The sequence below is a fragment of the Peromyscus maniculatus genome, chromosome 6 (assembly GCF_049852395.1).
Source record: "Peromyscus maniculatus bairdii isolate BWxNUB_F1_BW_parent chromosome 6, HU_Pman_BW_mat_3.1, whole genome shotgun sequence".
Lineage (NCBI taxonomy): Eukaryota > Metazoa > Chordata > Mammalia > Rodentia > Cricetidae > Peromyscus > Peromyscus maniculatus.
Genome location: NC_134857.1, coordinates 122,227,017 through 122,251,176, shown reverse-complemented (window position 1 = coordinate 122,251,176; position 24,160 = coordinate 122,227,017). Strand labels below are relative to the sequence as shown.

Sequence of the window (24,160 nt, the reverse complement as noted above, 5' to 3'; positions counted from 1 at the left end):
AGGTACAGGGCAGCTTGGCACCACTAAGAATGTGTGTGTGTGAGGGATGCCTCTGAAAATGCAATTGAGGGATGCCTCTGAAAATGCAATTGAGTGGTGGTGTCTGATGAGGCAGGTAAGGCTGTCTCCCAACCTCAACAATAGGGAGACAAGCAGGAGAGGTGGGCCCCCAAAACTCTCTCAGGACAGAGTAGGTAGCTCCGGTGTCCAAATGGAATGAGATGGGATGCCCATTTACTTTTACTATTACCCTTGGTTCCCTGTGTGAGATGGGAGTGGCCGGGGCAGGAACTGGGCAGCGTCAGTCCTCGCTGTAGGCCAAGCCTAGAAGTTGGCCGGAGGTTTGTCTTCATCTGGTGTTCCTATGTCGCTTGGGACATTAGGACAGTCAGCTGACCAGTGACCCTTTTGGCAACATTTGGACAAGGCCTTGTCAGTGCCCTTCGTGGGGTAGTGGTGCAAGCCTGGGCCCAATAGTCCCAGTGTGGTTCTTGGTCAGGAACCGCCTCAGCTCCTAGCAGGTGTGAAAGGTTAGTCTGGGGAATTTCGTCTGCATGGGTCCTAGCTTGTTTCCATACCTACCTGTGCTCCTCAGGAAGTAAATTATTAGAAAGTATCATGTATAGATCATGAAAGGTGAGACTATAAGATTGAGTTATATATTGAAACTGTTTAATAAAGGAAGCAGAATTAGAAGTATAAGAACCCAGCTTAGTTTCTATCTGAGAGAATTCTGCAAGAGAGAATAGAACATAAACCTTAATCAGTCCATCCACACCAGCCACCTCTCACAAAGGGAGAACAGTGGAAGGGTTTGGATGGCTGGAATCAGGCAATTTAGCAGTTCCAGAATGGGTGGTAGGAGGAGTAAAGGTCGGAGCCAGGGCAGGGCCTTTGGAAATGGCCGCTGCCAAGGGAGGAGCAGCTGTTGCCGAAGGAGGATCAGCTTTAGAGGGAGGAGAATCCGGAAGAGGAGCTGAAGGAACAGTCGCCCTAGGAGTAGGGGTGGGAGCTGGAGGTCGAATAGGTGGAGGTTCATTAGCAGGATCTAGAGTCAGAGATTCCGGAGTCAGAGAATCCTCCGGTTTAGGCATAGCTAGGAGCATATGAGCAGGAGAGAAGGAATCCAGAAGAGACGGTTTAGCACTCAGAAAGAAGAAAGCAACTCTTTCCATTTGCCTGCTTGCTGACAGAAATTAGATAACTCCTGTAAAATACCGGGATCTAAGGAACCGCTGGGTGGCCATTTTTTGTTATGAGGCATTAAGCTGAGAGGTTTTAAAGCTTCAAGAATACAGCCTAAGGGAGAGGAAGGACTAATAGGGTTAGAAGCCTTGTTTCCCATGTCTGCAGCAGAGAGGCAGAAAAAGAAAAAATAAAATAAAATAAAAAAAACAAATGTGATCCGGAGCCAAGGCCCCAGGCTTCCCCAAGGCCAAGGATGGATACCAGGCACAGGCCGCTAATCGGCTTGTCAGCCAAGAAGCGGGAGCCCCGCTGCTGCGTGAGGCAAGGATTCCATGGGAATCCGGACAACATCTACCGCTTCGTCAAACTGGAAGAACGTACTGCCCTCACACAGCCCCCAAGACACACCCAACAGTGGTGGTCCAACCGCAAGGAATATCTCAGGCTACAGACATGGGAGATGGCTAGAAATTTAGGCCTGTGATGGGGCCGACCATAGGCAATAAAGACCGTGGCCGGGGGTTCCCCAGTTTCAACAATACTTCGTGAGGCGCCGGATGCTCAACGGTCATTCTCACAGATTCAGGAAACCATTTACGCTGGTCGAAAAGTGGGGGACTCACCAATCAGAAAAGTGGTGTTGCATGGAGTTTTGTGTGGCCAGGCGAATGAAGAGCGGTCTGTTGCGTATGGAGCAGAGTCCCCAGTTTGTGTGCAGCAGTCCTGGTTAACAGGTTTCTAGGCACAGGGCACCCAGAAGCACCTGCTTGGTCTCAGCAACAGATGTTAGTTATTTAGTGGTGGTGCTCTTACCCTGCAAGGAAATGTCACAAAACACGTCAGAATCCACTAACAAGAGTTTTATTAAGATAAAAGGACAGATAAGTGCTCAGGCCTGCGGAAGAGACACGTGTGTGGAGAAGAAGAAGGAGGAGGAGGAGAAGAAGAAGAAGGAAGCTGGGAATATGGTGCTGGCTTATAAAGGCTGGGTGGTGCATGCGTAAACAGGTCGATGTGGCTACTCCATGCATTCGCAGATCACATGGTTGTGTTGCATGCTCTTATGAACCATGCAAAGCCACGGGGTCCTGGTCACGCGAGACACCTTGGCCCGTAAATGGCTATTTTGCCCTGGAACTGGCTAGGCGGAAGTGTCTAGGTCCACCAGACATGTACAACCATGAGGGTGTGTTGTGGGTCTATCATCCATATCTCATGAATAGGGAATTCACAGGGCAAAGGCCAATGCATTTCAGTTGTGTTACAGTAAGTTATTAAGGTGAGCAGGGTGTGGGGAGAAAACAGGACATAGTGACAAAATCACAGTAAGAGAGAGAAGAAAACTTTTAACTCAGGATAGAGCATCAATCATGTCTTAGGAATTTGCCCATTTTCAGAGTTTGCTGGCATGTAGCTGTCTAGAACAGTGGTTCTCAACCTTCGTAGTGCTGCACCCTTTTAATGTAGTTCCTCACGTTGTGGTGACCCCAACCATGAAATTATTTTCATTGCCTTTTCAGAACTGTAATGTTATGAATCTTAATGTAAATAGCTGATATGCAGGATATATAATATGTGACCCTGTGAAAGGGTCGTTTGACCTCCAAAGGCGTCACAACCCACATTTGAGAACCACTATGTAAGGATTCTCTCCTTATTACGTCATCAGCCTGTGAAGCCTAGAAAGTGGATGTGCCCTCCCATGCACTCTCTCTCCTTTCTTTCTCTCACCGTCTTTCTCTCCACACTCTCTGTACTTTCCCTCCACGTGGTCTCTCTGTCTCTCTGTCTCTCTGTCTCTCTGCCTCTCTCTCTCTCTCCTTCCTCCTAATAAAGCTCTAAAAAGGTAAACATGGCTCATAATTCTTCCACCACCGCAGCATCTAACGTCAACCACTAGCTCTGTATACCCACTGCAGCCACAGCCAGCCATGAGCGCTGATCCACCTCTTCACACTGGTCTGGAGTATTCTGGGCTGCTAAGTGGCACAGGCACCTTTAGGAGCAAAGCACTATATTATATACCTTTAACATGTCCTTTAAGCTTGAGCGAGGGCCTACTTCAGCCATCCACATCTGCAGCAGGCTCCTTCTGTCTGTACCCCTCACAGTGCTATAAAAGAAATAAAAGGGACCATACTGAGACTCTGTGGGCGTCTGCTATTTTCACTTCCCTGGAAATGTTCAGGAGGTTCCCTATCTTGGACCCTAGGAAATCAACAAGCACCCTACCCTGATTTTGTAACTGTCACTTCCCTAAGAGGAATCTAGCAAGTTCCCTGTGGAGCAATGAGAAGCCTCAACCTGGCTGCAGTGAGCACTGAGTTCCAGGTGCTGGGTGTTCAGGCGGCTGGAAGACACACTGGTCTCCTCCCTCATCACCCCTCTAACAGCATACCCAGTCCACTGAGTGAGTCTCTAGTTCTGGAGATTAGAGTTAAAAACAAGACGTTGTTTCATGTTTGTGCTGCTCCAAATGGCAGCATACGTGAAAATCATATCTACTCTCAAGTCTTATGGAAGCGCATTTTAAACAGAGTACCGTTCCGTTCCAAGTCTCTTCAAACTAAATATCTGAGGAGTTTTCATTGAAAGACCTTTGCGTGACTGTTGCTTCATTGCCTGGGCTGGATGGTTTCGGTTTCACAGCTCTTTGACCCACTGCAAAGGTTGCTGGGATCCAATATCTTATCACTTGGGGAAAGGCTCACAGCGTTGCAGGAGGAAATACCAGAGAAGAGGAGACTTTCCACCCACTCTGTGATCAAAAGCCGGTAAGGGACTAACTGACTTCTCTTTTCAGTCTTTTCTCCAACTCTGAAGAGCTCTGGGGGAATAAGCTGGGCAGGGATGAGAAGGCATTTATGAGAGTTCATTAATTTCTTTAAAACTACTAGAACTAGGAAAGTCTGCTCCTGGGCGTGGGCTGGAGCAAGGCATCAGATGAATCCTGTGTGGTATTATCAAGGCATCCAGTCTCTAAAGGCCACTATTGGACTTGCTTTGAGCTAGATATTAGCAGATATGTGTGGTTGAAACAGGGCAGGGTATGCATCAGGATTGTCTTTCTCTGTGTTCACACTGTCTCTGCTGACGGGGACACAGTTGAATGACTATGGTCAGTGATGGAGGTAACTTAGTCTGATTCCTACTGAAGGGGCTGCCTGCAGCTGAGTTACACAGGAAAGCAGAATGTGATTCAGGGTAAAGAGCCATCGCCATGGTGAAGGACAGAGAAGAAGCACTGTGTTGATGTAAAAACACAGCTCCCACTTAAAGAGAATTGCAATTTATTCTGGAGCCAAATATGAGTGATAATGACCCAGGAATATAGATTCAGAGCATCCCAGACACCATGTTCCCACTCGGTAAGTCTCCTGCAGTTTTTATAGTTGTAGAGCAAAGGATACATTGGCCCTTGTACTTTAAAAATGTATTGGACCATCAGGTTATAATAAAGTGAGGGAGCCTCTGCCACAGGCTTCAGATACTATCAAATAATATTCTTAGCCTTTGGGGAGGTGAGCGCTAGGGGTCTCTTTGTACATTCCAGAAAGGATCTTACTTGATAGTCATAGGAGGTTAAGTCAAACACAAAGATTGGCCACCTAGGCAGCTAAAGATAACCTAGGAGAATCTGGCTCTGGACTTGCAACATTCCAAATCAGTCAGTCAGCCTTGTGGGTTCGTTAACACAGCTGTGGCTGTGTTGTGGGAAGCTCAGGTCACAGCTGGCAGCAGAGTGAAAGGCGATCAGGGTGGTGACATGTTTTCTATCACACAGCTGACTTCCCAGTAGATCCCTTCAGTAGTTCAGAGCCGCTTGCTGTCGCCCCCCCCCACCCCAGTTCTTTTCCCTCGCCTGCTCCTGTGGGATTCAGACCCTGTGTTTTACCAAAGGGCTTCCTTTAAGACTCCCTCGCAGGACTAAGGATGGTGTCTCTGTTTGCTTTACCTGCCACCTGCTCATCTCTCAGTTAATTGTTCCTGTACTTTGGAAATCGCTTCTCTAAACTTCTGGCCACCAGCCTCCCTCCCTGTTTTAACAATTGTCTCCCACCTCTGTTTTCTCCTCTCCTCCTCCTTTTCTTCCCATTTTTTTCCATTTCTCCTGTAGTAAGCAGAAAATCGAAACAGAAATGCCTAAACGTATACAGCAGGAAGGATGGCTTTCCTCTGACCCTGTCCTGTCTAGCGCTCTTGACCTGCTCCCTGCTCTCTCACTAACCACCACAGTTCCTTTCAGCAATATCCAATATTTGAAATTTTTGTTTTGCAAATAATGCTGTTTTTTCAATATTTGATTTCACATCTTTCCTGATTTAAGATCATTTAGTGTATAGCTAATCAAGCTTATGTTTCAGGGTACAACTCTTTTTTTTAATTATTTTTTTCATTTTACATATCAACCACAGTTTCCCCTCCCTTTCCTCTTTCCGCTCCCCCCACCTCCTTCCTACCCACAGGACCAAGCCACTCCTCCCTGCATCAAGGCTAAGCATAGGGAATGGGCTCCAAAAAGCCAGTTCATACACCAGGGATAAATCCTAGGTCCACTGCCAGGCACCCCACAAACAGACCAAGCCACACAACTGTTACCCAGATTCAGAGGGCTAGTTCGGTCCCATGCAGGCTCAGTCCAGAGTCCATCATCTCTCACTGGCTCAGGTCAGTTGTCTCTGTGGGTTTGCCCATCATGATCTTGACCCTCTTGCTTATATAATCCTTTCTCCCTCTCTTCAACTGGCCTGCAAGAGCTCAGCCCAGTGCTTGGTTGTAGATCTCTGTATCTGCTTCCGTTTGTTACTGGATGAAGGTTCTATGATCCTCTCTGTTTTAAGTTCATTTAGTGTATAGATAATGAAGCTTATGTTACAGGGTGCAACTCTTTTTTTAAAATATATATCCCAACTACAGTTTACCTTCTATCTACTCCTCCCAGTCCCTCTCCCCCATAGTCCTCCTCCCCTAGATCCACTCATCTTCTGTTTTCCTTCAGAATAGAACAGGCCTCCATATCAGCTGAACATGGCATAATAGTTACAAACCCTCAGATCAGAGCTGGGTGAAGAAACCCAGTAGGAGGAAAAGGGTCCCAAGAGCAGGCAAAAGAGTTAGAGACACCCCCTACTCCCACTGTTAGGAGTCCAACAAGAACACCAAGCTACTACACAACCATAACATAGATGCAGAGGACCGAGGTCAGACTCATGTAGGCTCCATGATTGCTGCTTCAGTCTCTGTGAGCCCCTATGTGCCCTGCTGCTTAGTTGATTCTTTAGACCATGTTCTCATGGTGTCCTTGACCACTCTGGTTCCTTAAATCCTACTTTCCCCTCTTCTGTGGGGTTCTCAGAGCTGTTTGGCTGTGGGCCTCTGTATCTGCTCCCATCAGCTGCTGGAGGAAGCCTCTCTGATGATGATTGGGCTAGGTGTCCATCTATGATTATAGGAGAATATCATTAGGAATCATTTCATTAGCTTTTTTTCCAGTCATGTTTGGTTCTATCCTAGGTCTCTGGGCTATCCAGCCTCTGGTCCTTGGCCAGTGTTAGGCATGGGCTCCCTCCATTGTCATGGGCCTCAAGTTGGACCAGTCTTTGGTTGGCCACTCCCACAAGTTCTGAGCCACCATTACCCCAAGCACATCTTGTAGGCAGGATAAATTGCAAGTCAAAGGTTTTATGGCTGTGTTAATGTTCCAGTGCCACTACTGGAAGCTTTGCCTGGTTAAAGAAGATCACCAATTCATGTAGGTGGAAGTTTCCCTGTATTTTGGCCTGCAAGTGTTTAGGACAAATCTCTCCTACTCATGTTCCCCAAGCAAACTCACAGAGGCTTATATTAATTATAACTGTTTGGCCACTAGCTCAGGCTTATTACTGACTAGCTCATATGTAGCTAGAGTTTTCCTGCCTGGCCCATAGTCAGGACAAATCTCTGTCACCCGCCAGTCCCACAGCCGCTCAGACCCAACCAAGTAAACACAGAGACTTATATTGCTTACAAACTGTATGGTTGTGGCAGGCTTCTTATTATCTTAACTGTTCTTATATCTTAAATTAATCCATTTCTATAAATCTATACCTTGCCACATGGCTTGTGGCTTACCAGCATCTTTTCATGCTGCTTGTCATGGCAGTGGCTGGCAGTGTCTCCACCCACCTTCCTGTTCTCTCAGTTCTCCTCTCTGTTAGTCCCACCTATACTTCCTGCCTGGCCACTGGCCAATCAGTGTTTTATTTATTGACCAATCAGAGCATTTGACATACAGACCATCCCACAGCACTCATATATTTAAGTTAACCCATAATTCTTATCTGTGTTTAGCCACATGGCTTGGTACCTTTTCTCAGTTCTGTCTTGTCACCTTGTTTCCTCCATGTCTGGCTGGCAACTCCTGACTCAGCCTTCCTCTTCCCAGATTATCCCACCTATACTTCCAGCCTGGCTACTGGCCAATCAGCATTTTCTTTATGAACCAATCAGAGCAAAACATATTAACAGCATACAGAACATCCCACAGCAAGTTTAGGCTTTGTATTCCCCATTACTAGGAGTCTTTGCTAGGGTCACCCTCATAGATTCCAGGAAGTTTCCACTGCACTAGATTTCCACATTGCCCTCAAAATGTCCCTCTTTCCAATCATCTCTCCCTCCATTCCCCCACCATCACCCAATCCCTTCTGTTCTCATCCTCACATGCCTCCAGCATACCCACAAAATCTATTCTATTTGTCCTTCCCAGGGAGATCCTTGCATCCCCTTAGAGCCTTCCTTGTTACTTAGCCTTTCTACGTCTATGAATCATAACATGATTATCATTGACTTAACAGCTAATATCCACTTATAAGTGAGTACATACCATATTTGCCTTTCTGGGTCTGAATTACCTAACTCAGTGATTTTTTTTTTCTAGTTTCATCCATTTGCATGCAAAGTTCATGATGTCATTTTTTTTTTTTTTGGTTTTCCGAGACAAGGTTTCTCTGCGTAGCTTTGCGCCTTTCCTGGAGCTCACTTGGTAGCCCAGGCTGGCCTCGAACTCACAGAGATCCGCCTGGCTCTGCCTCCCGAGTGCTGGGATTAAAGGCGTGCGCCACCACCGCCCGGCATGATGATGTCATTTTTTTAACAGCTGAGTAATACTCCATTGGGTAAATGTACCATATTTTCTTTATCCATTCTTTGGTTAAGGGACATCTAGGTTGTATCCAGTTTCTGGCTATTATGAATAAAGCTGCTATGAACATAGCTGAGTGAGTGTCCTTATGGTAGAATGTAGCATCCTTTGGGTATTTTCCCAGGAGTGGTATAGCTGGATCATGAGGTGGATCAATTCCCAAATTTTGAGGAACAGCCATATTGATTTTTATATTGTCTGTACAAGTTTGCACTCTGACAGCAATGGAGGAGTGTTCCCCTTGCTCCACATCCTCTCCAGCATGAGCTGTCACTTTTTTTGATCTTAGTCATTTTGACAGGAGTAAGATGTTCTGAGACATTTTGATATGCATTTCCCTGATGACTAAGGATGTTGAACATTTCTTTTACTGTTTCAAAGCCATTTGACATTCCTCTGTTATGAATTATGTTTATATCTGTAGCCCACTTTTTTCTTGTTTCTCTGATGGTTTATTTTCTTCTTCTTTTTTTATTAAGAGATTTTTTTATTAATTTTACATATCAATCACAGATTCCCCTGTCCTCCCTCCTCTCACCCCCTAGTCTTCCCCCAACCAACCCTCCATTTTCATCTCCTCCAAGGCAAGGTCTCCCATTGGGAGTCAGCAGAGCCTGGTACATTCATGTGAGGTGGGTCCAAGCCCCTCCTCCCTACACCAAGGCTACATAAAGTGTCTCACCATAGGCACTTTTTAAATTGGATGATTTTGTTTGTTGAGTTTAGTTTCTTGAATTATTTATATATTTTGAATATTGTCCCTCTGTCAGATGTGGAGTTGGTGAAGATATTTTCCCTTTTTGGGGGTGGCTGTTTTGTTCTAATGACAATGTCTGCCTTACAGAAGCTTCTCAGTTTCATGAGGTCCCTTTTATTAATTGTTGATCTCAGTGCCTGCTCTATTGGTTCATCTTCTGTTCAGGAAGTTGTTTCCTGTGTCAATGCATTCATGTTTTTTCCCCTTTCTCTTCTATCAGATTCAGTGTCTCTGATTTTATGTTGATGTCTTTGATCCATTTGGACTTGAGTTTTGTGCAGGGTGATAGATATGGATTCATTTGCATTCTTCTATATGCATATATTCAGTTAGACTAGCATTAGGGTGCAACTCTTATGCACTGCCCCTCCCATGTTCTTGGAAAAAATAATTGTTACATAAATTGTGACTTACAATTTCAAAGAAATACATTAAGTTGTTTCCCTTTCTGGAATGGCAACTATCAGTAGTCCTGTGGATGGAAGGTCATTCCCAGAAAATTAACACAATGACATGTGTGGGAGGAATAAACAAACACATTTTAAAAGCTCTAGGAATTATCCCAAGGGCATATATCAAACAAGGAAGCTTCTATTTAAAGGGATCATTATTCCTTATATGAGTAAATGAACAAATTAATTAAATTTATTACTTGTAGCTGGGGTAAAAATAAATTCTCTAAATCATATTTTATTTATTCATTTATTTTTTGCTTAGGAACTTATATTTTGATTTCTTTCTTTTTTTATTATTTTACAATTTCATACTTGTATGTCACACATTTTGATCATATTCCCCTCTATGTTACTCTCTTTTCTCTTCCCAGCTCCCCCATGACCCCTCCGTCCCCGCAAATTCTCTTCCTACCTTCATCTTTATTTTTCCCTAAAGAAAGCTTTATCAACCACTGATGTCCTGAGAGTATTGTCAATGGAGAGAGTCTAAAACCCTTTTTTTTGATTCAACAAATAACAAAGCTAAAGAATTCCAAACTAGTAGTATTTCTGGAAACAACTCAGAATTTTAGGGAAAAATCTCCATTAGTTTGCTATTAACTTTAAAATAGTTCCCATTTTAAGCTATGAACTCACCTCAGTGGTGTCTGTGAAACAATAGAAACAGGCAAAACCACAGACAGCAATCCCACCGCTACTTAACTGTCTGTCACTGACACTTGTTTTTAAGGTAGTTTGGTGACGATCACGTTAACATAGTCCTTCTTCTGCAAATATTTTCCAGGCTTGTGTAAAACACAGTAGGAACATGGGTCCTCTGTGAACTTCTGTGACAGTCCTTCACCAGGAGAGGACTTCTTTTACACAAGTCCAGGAATGAGGACCTGATTCAGCTGTACCAGCTTACTCATTCCAACACACCCATGTGCAGGTGCAGCTTGCTGAGCCAATCCTCAACTTTTTTGTGTGTCTACTATTAGTTAGGGTTTCTGTTGCTGTGATAAAACACCATGATCAAAGCAACTTGGAGAGGAAAGAATTTATTTAGATTATAATTCTCCAGTCATACTCTGTCACTAAGGAACTCAAGGCAGAAACCTAGAGGCAGGAACTGATGCAGAGGAAATGGAAGAATTTTATTTATTGATTTGTGCCTCATCGCTTTCTCAGTCTGCTTTTGTTTTTATAGCAATAAGGAGTACCAGCCCAGGACTGGTACTATGCATAGTGAGCTGGGCCCTCCCACATCAATCATCAATCAAGAAAATGCACCACTTGCTTTTACATTGACCCACTTGGTAGGAAATTTTTTCTCAATTGAGGTTCCCTCTTTCAAAAGACTCTAGCTTACATCAAATTGACATAAAACTACCCAGCATAGTGCCATTAAACAATGATGGCAATGGATATTAGGAATGTTTAAAGACCTTAGCAGGGGGTCAATAATTTTATAGAAAAGTTAAATAAATATTTCTTGTGTATAAAAACTCAAGCTATTATGATAAGGGGACAGGAAACAATTGAGAATCTCTTAATTAAAAAAAGTAAACCTTAGGAATACTGGGTAAGAGCATGCCCAACAATTAATATGCAAATAATAATTCTGTTCATCTGCAAAATCTGCTAGGGGGAAAGATTTGAGGGATTCTGTTATGACATAAAACACAATTATCTAATCACTACCTAATTGCATACATACTTCCTTGACTAAACCTTAAAATATCCATGTTGATGTAATTCATAAAGGAGATGACAACCTCACAATCTGACTTTATTTTATACTTATTCTGTTGAAGAAAAGCTTTCAAACAGGCACAGAACCCTGTATTCATGTTTTTATTTTCTAATAAAGCAAACCTTTTTAATAGAGATGAAATAAAATGGTTTTTATTTTGCATTAAACTCCATACATTCTACTTTGGTGGCTCATACACTTTTTTTAAAAAAATGATTCTTTGAGTTTAATTGTGGTTGTTCACATAGGCAGGAGTGTGGTAGGTTTACTGGAGCATGGGCAACTTAAAACAGTACTACACTACTTAAGGACAGTCCCTCCTTCCACCAGGTATTAACTGCCAATAGCTTCTCAGGTATGGGTGGGGCTTCAACAGCCTGTTCCTTATCCATAATGGACCCAAGACTGATGGGGTCAATCTTCTACAGATCATTCACTACCACTACTGTGAGTTCAGGAGTACAGGGCTGTGTCATGTACAGAAGAAACTGTTTCACAGCCTCATCTGGGGCTCTAACATTCTTTCTGCTCCTCTTTCCCGTGATGTTCCTTGAGTCTTGGGCAGGGGTAACCTAGATTTCCAATGTGGGGCTGAAAATTCAGCACTCATCAATTGTACTTACTCATAGTCACTTATCCTCAGCACTTTGTCTAGTTATGAATCTCTGTATTAACTATTCCAAAAGGAAGCTTCTCTGTCCAAGGTTGAGAGCAGCACTAATCTATGAGAATAAGCACAAAAATGTAGAAAGTAGTTTGACAACGTGTCCATTTACAGTAAAACAATGGCAAGTTCTGCCCAAGGGCATATGACCTCCCAGCCATGAGCCTTTGAGCATATTGACAGTACCAGGCATGACTTTTCTTTCATGGATCAAGCCTCAGATCTAATCACAAAGAAGCTGGCTATTCCATGTGTGTATTTCACTATTGTACCAATGGGTATACCTTGCTTGTCCAGCTGGTATTGGGTCTCAGAGTGTATAGTATAAATTTTTTAATAAGGAAAAATTTCAATGGTAAACTGAGTGGAATATTTGAGTATGAGAGCAGTAGAATGTTAGATCATTGTTTTGATATTTTACATACCATTCTTTTTAATAGTTTTATAACTTTCTAAATGAATACAGATTTTCACACACTCAGTCACTGATAGATGCAAAACTGTGGAGAATTTTCGTTCTCTGCCTTCTGAGTGCTAAAGACTAATTATAATTAATCCTACTTGAAGATAGGAGACAACCCTGAAAAATGGCCTCAGAGACTTGCATGCCAGATCCCATGTGCTTGATTGAGAATGTGAAAGGACAACTGAGGCCTAATCAGAAGGCCCTGGAGACCCTGTCGGCCATCACGCAGCCTGTGGTGGTGGTGGCCATCGTGGGCCTCTACCGCACTGGCAAATCCTACCTGATGAACAAGCTGGCTGGGAAGAACACAGGTGAGTACCACCAACAAAGCTGGGCTGGGTCCCCTTTGTCCACTCACATCATCAGCTTCCAGCATACAAGTGTGAAGAATTTAGTATTTCAGCCACAGTTGAGTTGGTTGTTTATTTGTTATTTGTCTTTAAGACAGGGTCTTGCTATGCTACTCAGGCTGTCTTTGAACTCATGATTCTCTTGCCATAGCCTCCAGAGTGCTGGGGTTATTGCCCATACACCATCACCATCAGCCCACAGTTTTCCTTTTAAAGACATAAATCATTCCTTTTCTAGATGAAAGCAGTAATAAAAATTACCAATTTCTGTATTATTAAACTTTAACATGTCATTATGTTTCTATAACAAGTTTCCACTGGTGTCTATATTTAAAAAGGTGTAATCCATATTGTCTACTTTAGATTTTTTTGTATTATTGTAAAATATCTAACATAAAATTTACAACTATTGTCAAATATACAGTTTTGTGACAGTAGGTAAATTTATAATTTTGTATATCGATCACACCCATCTCTCTCCCTAGAACTATCTCATTTTCCCCTAGAGAAATGAAATCCATCTGTAGCCCATCTCCTAGCATTATCTGACATTCTGTATTTCTAAATTTGACAGCAGTGGGAAAGTCACATAAGTGGACTCATTAGATTTATTTCTTTGTAACTTGCTTCTTTCACTTAACATGGTAGTGTCAAGACTTACCATTGCTAGAACATATACCAATTTTCCTTCTTTTTTCGAGTTGAATAATTGTATGTGTATAACAATTTTGTTATCTGTTCATCTGTACACAGAAACCATTGGCTGCTATGACTAATGCTAATATGAATATTGGTATAAAAATTTTTCTTAGTTCACACAATTATTTTAGGTTGTATTCTACTTGTCGCTGTGATCAAATACCCAAGTGAAGCAACTTTAGGAAGGCAGGTTTACTCTGACTCACAGTTAAAGGGCTATCAGTTCATTATGGTAAAGAAGACTTACACAGCAGTTCCTCCCATGGCGGTGGAAGCTTCGGGATTATTCATATCACACTTAGGCAACAATAAGTACAAGACCCACGTTAGAGTCACTGTTAACCATCAGAGGTCTTCTGCTAGCCAGTCTTCACCTTCCAAAGGTCTACATCTCCAAAAACTGGCACTACCCACTGGGGACCAAGTATTAAAACATATGAACCTGAGGTGGATGGTTCACACACAAACCATAACATTCTGCCTCTGGCCCCTACTGGTTCATGGACATCTCAGAATGCAAAATTTATTGGATTTAATCTCCAAAGCCCTCATACTCACAAAGTTCTAATAGCATATAAAATTCCAATGTCTCTTCTGAGGTTCAAGGTTTTAGCTGTGATCCTGTGGAAAATCAAAATACCAGTTACACACTTCCAATATATGACAGCAAAGAATAAAAATCCCCATTCCTAAGATAAATAGAATAGTTGGAAAGACCATACAAAAACAATAAAATTCAAAGATCAAACCAAGCTCCACACCCAGCAGCCAGAGCAGGTGGAGGCTCTCTGTACGTTCCAAGGGGTTTTTAGTTTTGTTCCTAACCATATCCTCCATCTTTGACCGGCTACACTCAGTACCTCTAGCTTTTCTCAGTGGATGCCACACAGACCTGGCATGTCCTGCATCCTGGAGTATCCACTGCAACTTATATTTTACCTTCACAGCTTTATTCACAGCATTCTCAGGAATTTGACTTGTTTCTACAATCTTGGTGCAAAACTGGATGGATGTGTGCCTCTTGCATGCTGAATGACTGGAAACTACTTACTTTTCTGCTGAAACTTTGGTTTTAGTTAGATGTACTGGCCTTTAGTATGCTAATTTTATATCAATTTCTTGAAATACCTGATAGTAACTACATTCCTCTCCTCTCTCTTCTATGCTCTACAGGCTTCTCTCTGGGCTCCACAGTGCAGTCTCACACCAAAGGGATCTGGATGTGGTGTGTCCCTCATCCCCAGAAGGCAGGACACACCCTAGTTCTGCTTGACACTGAGGGCCTGGGAGATGTTGAGAAAGTAAGGATTGAGGGCTGTAATTGCAATTCATCCTCTCATCTCTTATATTAGATAGCTTTTAATGCTATTTCATTTATATTTACCTAACGTGTCTAAATTTAGCTACCAGAGTTGAGGAAAAATCTTACAAGGATCACTGAAGAGCAATGTGGTTAGTAAACAGTATTCGTGGGGCTAACAACAGGCTAGCAGCATTAATCAGAATCATTATAAATAAAAATGCACATAAAATTGTCATTTTCTTTAGAAATTTGTATTTGAATTTGGATGCCTTGCATAGATCATAAATATTATATAGGTTTTTCTAATTCTTCTAGACACACTCTACATGATTGTACTTTTGTTATAGTTCATCTGGAAAGTGGCATAAGGATAGAATATATTCTTGACCCATATGTGTTCTGACTCCCAGGGTGACAACCAGAATGACTGCTGGATCTTTGCCCTGGCTGTACTTCTGAGCAGCACCTTTGTGTACAACAGCATGGGAGCCATCAACCAGCAGGCCATGGACCAGCTGCAGTATCCTTTTTTTTTTTAATTCCCTGGAGAAACATTCCTGAGTAATTTGCAGTATCCTTTATGTAGCACAGAGCATAAGTATACACACACACACACACACATACACATGAGACAGAGAGAGAAAGGAGGGGAGACTAAAAGACTGAAACTCTTCTGTTAACAGGACAGTGGCCTATGTATCCTGTAGAGTTAAATTATAAATATACATATAAATCTAAATGCAGAGGGGCATGATACATGTCATACACCTATCAATAGGTTGATAATTGGATCAGAGGAAGGCAATACAGAGTGTGGGAATAGATGAATCTAATATGAGGATTTGGACCTTGGACCCTCTTCCTTAGCTTCTTAGATATGTGACAGAGCTGACAGATCGGATCAGAACAACATCCTCACCTCATAGCAATGGGGTTGAGGACTCAGCTGAGTTTGTGAGCTTCTTCCCTGATTTTGTATGGACTCTGAGGGATGTGACTGTAAGGCTTGAAGCAGATGGACAAAGCCTCACAGCAGATGAATACCTGGAGCATTCTCTGAAGCTCAAACAAGGTACCTGGACTGTTATTGGAAAATAGGGAGAAGAGTAGCAGGAACTTTTTTTGCAGGTGTTAGTATTCACTATTTTATTTTCTAGACTATTTCTTAGAAGTAGTTTATTTTGTATCTGTCTCAATATGTCAATTTCAATGATCAAGTTCCCTGACAATGGAGACGTGTTCACTCTGCACTGTGATCAACTTGTTTAACATCACAAAAAAAATGGAACAGAAGGAACATTTATTAGAAGAAAGCCATAAGTAACACATCAACACCCTACTAGCTGTGTGGCTATATTTTCTTTACTTTCTCCAGGTACCAGCAAAGAAGATAGAAATTACAACCTGCCCCGACTCTGTATTCGAAAGTTCTTCCCCAAGAAGAAATGCTTTGTCTTCTGTCCACCCACTGGGTGGAAGAAGCTTTCTGAGCTTGAGAACCTGCACGATGATGAGTTGGATTATGACTTTGTGCAGCAGGCAGCTGAGTTCTGTTCCTTCATCCTCAGCTCTTCCAAGGCTAAAGCTCTCCCAGGAGGCATTGGGGTCACTGGAACTCGTGAGTGTCCTGCTCAGTCCTTCTTGATAGCTTTAGAGAGTACACTCCTTGCTGGTAAAATAACACCCAGTCACTTCATTTTTGACAATTTTTGAAAATTCTAGGTATCCTAAACTAATAACTTAAATTTGGGGGTAAGAAAATTTAGTGTCTTTGAAAAGTTCATGTAGGTCAAAGTGAAGAGACTCTATCCATATCATTTCTCTACCAAAATGGACTTGCACTGTGCAATTTGGCATCCAAAGACATATGACACTATTTAGTTTAAATGTAAGTTGATTTTATAGAGTACAGATTCAATGCACATGTCCATATTTTGAGAGCAAAATAGCTGTAGGGCCTAGTGGTAATGGGAGTCACAGATACAAAACACTTAGTTTACCTTAAAGTTCTATTGGACAATACTGAGCTTGGCTAAACTGGAAGTGCGCATCAGGTTTGCTATCAGGTTTCTGGTTAATATTCATGCTATTGAGGAGTTTATTGATTATTTGTGGACATGCTCAGAACTATAAAATATGAAGACTACTTCACTCTAAAACAAATATTATCACCTGTTTTCTAAATGTAGGACTAGAGAAACTGGTGCTCACATACATCAATGCCATCAGAAGTGGGGATCTCCCCTGCATGGAGAATGCAATCCTGGCCTTGGCAAAAATAGAGAACTCAGCTGCAGTGCAAAAGGCCATTACCCACTATGACCAGCAGATGAGCCAGAGGGTGCAGCTGCCCACAGAGACCCTCCAGGAGCTTCTGGATCATCACAGGACCTGTGAGAGAGAGGCCATAGAAATCTTCCTCAGGACTTCCTTTAAAGACAAAGACCATTCATTTAAAAAGGAATTACTGGTAAATTTATGCCATGTTTAAATGGATAGGGATTGTGAAATTCAGAATATTATGAGGAAATATCAGGCATTTATTTTGAGAGGCACTTGTTACCAGATAGTGATAGTCATCTTTTTAATAATCATTTAAAAGAACTTTCCTTGTGGACTCAAATTTTAAAGCTTTTGAAATATATAATTTATTATATATATATATATATATTTACAATCTTCATTCTAATTGCACACATATAAGAGATGATTGGAAGCTTCAATTTGATAAAATGCCTCCTGACGTCATACTGATTTACTGTCAAAATAAACAAAATCAAAGAAACTTGACCAAGAAAATGTTGTATCACATATATTCCCTTTATGGTGATGATTGGTCTATTTTGAAATAGAACTATTTCATTCATGTGTTGTAAAAGTAGTTGTGATTGTGCTAAACACCCTTTAGATGGAGAAAGGGCTGCATGAGAAAGTCAGGTTGAGGGAAAAGATGAGGCTCTGCCATAAGAATGAAGAGTCTTCAAGGAGAATTGCCTCAAGTTCTGGGGTTGAACTAAAGTTTTCCTGTTACTCTTGTTTTGCTTCCTATTTTTGGATTAAAGGCTCAGCTAGAAAAGAAGTGGAAGGGCATCTGTAACGAGAACGTGAAACTATCATCGGACAGGTGCTCACAATTACTTCGGAACATCTTCAGCCCTCTAGAAGAAGCAGTGACAAAGGATGCTTATTCTCAGCCAGGTGGATATTTTCTCTTTGTTGAGAAAAGAGAAGAGCTGAAGGAAAAGTACCTTAGGGAACCCAGGAAAGGGATACAGGTAATTAAGCTTTGTCTATTAACATTGAGAGGCTACTGGCATGCATTCTTGGAACACCAGTGTGACCATACGTGATTGCACATGGATGTGGAGTTTTGTAGGCATAGCACTCATTTTCTAAACCAGTAAAAAAAAAAAAAAACCGCCAAAGGAGTCCATTAATGACATCGAGTGTGTTCAAGTGCTCACCAAAGGAAGTGCATTCAAATGACATGGATTACGAGGTAATCTACAGTAACAGCTAAACTTTTGATGTTACAGAGGACAGAGATGCAATGGTTGTTGCTTAACTAGAAATGATATGTTATAAGTTTAGTCTTCAAGATAGCTTTAAGGGAAACAGGATCTGCCTTCACTTCTCTCCTTTCTTGCTCTGTTTCAATTCCTCTGTAGCTGAAGGATTTCCTGTGCTTGTCTGGCACTAAGGACTCCACAGCCACTTATAAAATAATTACTCAGAAGCTTATATTAATTAAAACTGCTTGGCCATTAGCTCTGGCTAACTACTGACTAGTTCTTCCACTTAAATTCAGCCCATTTCTGTTAATCTATATGTTGCCACATGTTCCATGGCTTTACCTGTGTACCATTACATTCTGCTCCCTGGACGGCGGGCTGGTGTCTCCTGACTCAGCCTTCCTCTTCTCAGAATTCTCCTCATCTCCTTGTCCCACCTATACTTCCTGCCTGGCTACTGGCCAATCAGTGTTTTATTTATCAACCAATCAGAGCCACATATATTCACAGCATACAGAAAGACATTCCAGCATTTCTCTAATTTGCTTTTCCCATGAAGGCATCATTCTTGAGCATCTTCAGCCCACATGGAGCCATAGTTCTAGAATTACCAGTAATGGAAATGGTTGTCCATTTGAAGGGCCCAACTTTCTTTGTTTTAATGTCCCTATAACTTCTTACAAGACTCTTTCTAGAAGGTCTCACAATTGCCTTTGTGGCAGCATGTGACAGGGAGACTTGAGCTCCAGCACTACCTAATACAAGAAGCATAGCTCCTTGATGAAAAGATGTCAGGGACAGACAGAAACAAACACTTGCACCATTTCCTTCTGTTAACCTGTGTTCTTGGGACTCCAAGGCTGAAGAGATTCTGCAGGCATACCTGAAGTCCAACATGGTTATGGCTGAGACAATTCTGCAGAGAGACCAGGCTCTCACAGTAAAGCAAAAGGAGATTGAAGGTGAGAACTGGCCCAAGAAACAGACTGTAATATCTCTTAAAAGTTTCAACACTCTCCACTAAATCTGTTGTCATTAGACAAGAGCACAAAGAGCAAGATTGTCTTGGCTTCTGAAGTCATTGCTCAGTTTGGCAAATGCACTCATCGACATTACGTTTACCTCAAAGAATGTGGTTTTCTCTATAAAGTCACACAGCTTGCTCTTCAGAAGTGGAGAACAAGGAAAGAGATAATGAAGAGGGACTTACTTTGCTTCCCTTTTTCTCCTCAGCGGAACAGGCAAAAGCTAAGTCTGCACAGGCTGCTGTCAAGATATTGGAGGAAATGGAAGAGAAGCACATGCAGATGATGAAGGAAAAAGAAAGATGTCATCAGGAACGAGTGAGGCAGTTGACTGAGAAGATGGAGCAGGAAAGAACTCAGATAGTGGAGGAGCAAGGGAGGATTCTGGCCCTTAAAATACAGGTATTCAGCTGTGTTACGTCAGCATCATCATCCACTGTCCTCAATCAAAAGCACAGCATAGGGCTAAATATCACAGGATTCTTTTTTTTTTTAAATCAACCTTTTTTTTATTTGTATTTTATGTACATCGGTGTTTTGTCCACATGTATGTATGTGTGAGGGTGTCAAATCCCCTGGAACTGGAGTTACAGACAGTTATGAGCTGCCATGTGGGTGCTGGGAATTGAACCCAGGTCCTCTGGAAGAACAGCCAGTGCTCTTAACCCCTGAGCCATCTCTCCAGCCCCACAGGATTCTTAATGCAATTCATTTCATTAAGCATTGCAGAAAACCCTCTTGCCTAGACCACTAAAACATCCAAGACCTTGAATTCTACAGGGCCATTTATCTGAGGGAGTCAAGGCATTCTTGTCATGCCTTGATAGTGACAATGGTGGCTACCCTTGTCTGTTGTAGTACCAAGGGCAGGTTTGGGTTGACCTTTCTTTCTTTTTCTTTAATTAACATTTTCCATTATTTTACATACCAGCCACAGTTTCCACTTCCTTCTCCTCCCATCCCCTCCCCACAACTCCCATCTACCCTGCTTCCCATCCACCCACTCCTCTGTCTCCATTCAGAAAGGGGCAGGCTTCCCATGAGCTTGAACATAGCATAGCACATCAAGTTGAGATAGAACTGAGCTCCTCCCAATGTATCAAGGCTGCACAAGATAATCCAGCACAGGGAACAGGTTCCCAAAAGCCAGCTAAGCACCAGGGACAGGTCCTGATCTCACTGCTAGGAGCCTTACAAATAGACCAAGCTACACAACTATCACACACATGCAGAGGGCCTAGGTCAGTCCCATGCAGGCTCCCTAACTGTTGGTCCAGAGTCCATGTGCTCTCACAAGCTCAGGTTAGCTGTCTCTGTGGGTTCCTCCATCATGACCTTGATCCCCCTGACTGGCACTATCCATCCTCCCTTTCTTCAGGAGGACTCCCAGAGCTCAGCCCATTGGTTGACTGTGGATTTCTGCATCTGCTTTCATCAGTTACTGGATCAAGGCTCTGTGATGACAATTAGGATAGTCACCAATCTGATTACAGTAGATGGCCGGTTCAGGTACCCTCTCCACTATTGCTAGGGGTCTTAGGTCATCCTTGTGGATTCCTAGGAGTTTACCTGGCACCAGGTTTCTCCCTAGCCCTTTGTCCTGCCCCCAAACTGCTCCCTGCACCCAGCCTACCCAACCTGCTCCCTCAAGTTCCCATCCCCACTTCCTCCCCACCCACACCTCCTGTGTATACAGGAGATCTTTTCTATTTCCCCTTTCCAGGAAAATCTATACATCCCTCTTTGGGTCCTCTTGGTTATCTAGCCTCTCTGGGGCTGTGGATTATAGGTTGGTTACCCTACACTTTACTACTAATAGTCACTTATGAGTAAGTACATACCATGTTTGTTTTTCTGGGTCTGGGTTATCTCACTCAGAATTATTTTTTCTAGTTCCATCCATTTGCCTGCAAATTTCATGTGGTCATTATTTTTTTTACAGATAAGTAATACTCCATTGTGTAAATGTACCACATTTACCATATCCATTCTTTGGTTGAGGGGCATCTAGGTTGTTTCTGGGTTCTGGCTACTATGAATAATGCTGCTATGAACATAGTTGAGCAAGAGTCCTTGTGGTATGATTGTGCACACTTTGGGTATATGCCCAAGATTAGTATAGCTAGATCTTGAGGTAAATTGATTGCCGTTTTTTCTGAGAAACTGCCATGTTGATTTCCAACATGGCTATACCAGTTTGCATTCCCATCAGCAATGGGGGAGTGTTCCCCTTACTCCACATCCTCTTCAACATAAACTGTCATCAGTGTTTTTGATCTTAGCCATTCTGACAGATGTATAATGGTATCTCAGAGTCTTTTTTATTTGCATTTCCCTGATGACTAAGGATGTTGAACAATTCCTTAAATATCTTTTGGCCATTTGAGTTTCTTCTGTTGAGAATTCTCTGTTTAGATCTGTAGTCAATTTTTTATTTGAGTTGTTTGGTATTTTGATGTCTAATTTTTTGAGTTCTTCATATATTTTGAAGATCATCCCTCTGTCAGATGTGGGATTGGTGAAGAACTTTTCCTATTCTATAGGCTGCTGTTTTGTCTTATTTACTCTGTCCTTTGTCTTACAGAAGCTATTCAGTTTCAGGAGGTCCCGTTTATTAAATGTCAATCTCAGTGTCTGTGTTGCTGGTGTTATATTCATGAAGCAGTCTCCTGTGCCAATGTTTTCAAGACTAGTGCTCACTTTCTTTTCTATCAGGTTCAGTGTAATTAGATTTATGTTGAGGTCTTTGATCCATTTGGAGTTTTGTGCAGGGTAATAGATATGGATCTATTTGCAATCTTTTACATGCCCACCTCCATTAATGCCAGCACTATTTTTTGAAGATGCTTTCATTTTTCCATTGTGTATTTTTGGCTTCTTTGTCAAAAATTGGGTGTTCACAGGTGTGTGGATTTATATCAGGGTCTTTGATTAAATTTCATTGATCCACATGTCTGTTTTTATGCCAATACCAAGCTGTTTTTATTACTATAGTTCCATAGTAGAACTTGAAGTCAGGGATGGTGATACCTCCAGAAGTTACTTTATCGTATAGGATTGTTTTAGCTACCCTGTTTTTTTTTTGTTGTTTGTTTGTTTGTTTTTCCATATCAGGTTGAGTATTGTTCTTTTGAGGTCTGTGACGAATTGTGTCGAGATTTTGATGAGGACTGCATTGAATCTGTAGATTGTTTTTGATTAGATTGCCATTTTTACCGTGTTAATCCTACCTATCCATGAACATGGGAGATCTTTCCATTTTCTCGTCTCTTCTTCAATTTCTCCCTTCAAAGACTTAAAGTTCTTGTCATCCTGTAGCAAGAATCTTAGAGTCTTATTAATAAAATCAAACCTGAGCCAGGGGGTGAAATGCTGGAAGATCAGAGACACAGAACAAGCCACAGCTAACCTTACCTGGCCAACTTCTCAGCTGGTCTTGTTTCCTCAGACTGGAAGCCTCTGTGTCCTCATATCTGAATGGCTCTCAGCTGAACTGTGCTGCTAGAAGCCTGAAAGCTTAACCAGCCAAATGCTTAACCAGGCCAAATGCTTAACCAGCCAAATGCTTCTAGTTTCTGGTCTTCACGTCTTATATATCTTTCCTTTCTACCATCACTTCCTGGGATTAAAGGCTCACTTTCTGGGATTAAAGGTATGAGTCACCATGCTTGGCTGCATCCTTTAACACATGGATTTCTGCCTCTGGAATGCTAGGATTAAAGGTGTGAGTGCCAACATTTTCTAGCCTAAGTATCTAGTGGCTTTTCTGTTCTCTGACCCCAGATAATTTTATTAGGGTACACAATATTTTGGGGAAAACAATACCACCATATTTCCCCTCTTTTATCTAAAATTAAAAAAAAGCTTATAACTAATACAAGAAAAATTATATCCATAGCCTGGGGGTCAGAGCTAATAGCAAGCCATAGCAGAGCTGGGCATTCATGGTGCACACCTTTAATCCCAGCACTTGGTAGACAGAACTAGGTAGATCTCTGTGTGTTCAAGGATACAGTCAGCATTGAAGACACACACCTTTAATCTCAATACCAACCATAGAAGACCTGGAGGTCTGTACAGACAGGCAGTGATGAGGCAGTCATGTGGTTGGGTTTACAACCAATGAGAAGGCAGAAGAGGAAGTCTATATAAAGACAAACAGACAGGAAGTAGGTCTCTTTCGGAGAGGTCTCTTGGCTGAAGAGGCTAGCTGCAGCAGACTCTTAGGCTGTTAGCTCTGATCTCTTGGCTTTCCTCTTTGCATTGGTCTGTGTTTCTTATTTAATAAGATGGTTGGTTACATCTACATCACACAGGTATTTTACTTGTTTGGTTATAGTTACCCCTAGGATATTTTATATTATTTATGGCTATTGTAAAGGGTGCTGTATCTTGGGTTGACTTTTCTAATGTTAATGTCCCCTCAGGGAAAAGTAACCTCTGAATGGACTAATGCAGTCCTGCTCATTTTAATACTAGATTGTCAGTATTTAGGTCACCAAATTCATGAATGAGTTTGGCAACCTTAGGGCTCTGTCTATCTGTCTGTCTATCTCTGTCTCTCTTTTTCTCTCTCTCTTTTAAAGGGAGCCCATAACGTGGAGATCTAGAGAAGACTCCACGTTAACAATGGACCCAGCCTATCTCTGAAGGGGATGAAGAGGATAATGGATGATAAAAATGACCAGAATTCATTTACACATTTATGACATTGTTGAAGAATAACTATAGCAACCAAGAATAAGTGTTGAAAGCTGATAGTGAAAAGAGATCTAGGCAGCTAGGCATAAATTCATCCATCTTGTTATTCTTGCAGCTTCATT

General features: G+C 42.0%; 2 protein-coding genes across 2 annotated transcripts in view; one reads left to right on the top strand and one right to left on the bottom strand.

Annotated features, from left to right (window-relative positions):
- Positions 1-3,283, bottom strand: part of LOC102905072 (guanylate-binding protein 1-like) — a 37,636-nt gene extending 34,353 nt beyond the window's left edge. Inside the window, exons 1-2 of the mRNA XM_076575076.1 lie at positions 3,214-3,283; positions 1,812-2,002 (exon numbers count right to left, since the gene is read on the bottom strand). The gene's annotated coding sequence lies outside the window, so the exon portion shown is untranslated. The remainder of the gene's footprint in view (positions 1-1,811; positions 2,003-3,213) is intronic.
- Positions 1-24,095, top strand: part of LOC143274005 (guanylate-binding protein 1-like) — a 30,965-nt gene extending 6,870 nt beyond the window's left edge. Inside the window, exons 3-13 of the mRNA XM_076575077.1 lie at positions 3,838-3,962; positions 12,550-12,759; positions 14,671-14,798; positions 15,211-15,320; positions 15,676-15,876; positions 16,180-16,418; positions 16,990-17,270; positions 17,863-18,075; positions 19,172-19,274; positions 19,546-19,739; positions 23,924-24,095. Of these exons, the coding sequence (XP_076431192.1) occupies positions 12,570-12,759; positions 14,671-14,798; positions 15,211-15,320; positions 15,676-15,876; positions 16,180-16,418; positions 16,990-17,270; positions 17,863-18,075; positions 19,172-19,274; positions 19,546-19,739; positions 23,924-23,947 (1,683 nt within the window). The 5' untranslated portion in view covers positions 3,838-3,962; positions 12,550-12,569 and the 3' untranslated portion in view covers positions 23,948-24,095. The remainder of the gene's footprint in view (positions 1-3,837; positions 3,963-12,549; positions 12,760-14,670; positions 14,799-15,210; positions 15,321-15,675; positions 15,877-16,179; positions 16,419-16,989; positions 17,271-17,862; positions 18,076-19,171; positions 19,275-19,545; positions 19,740-23,923) is intronic.
- Positions 24,096-24,160: the final 65 nt, after the last annotated feature.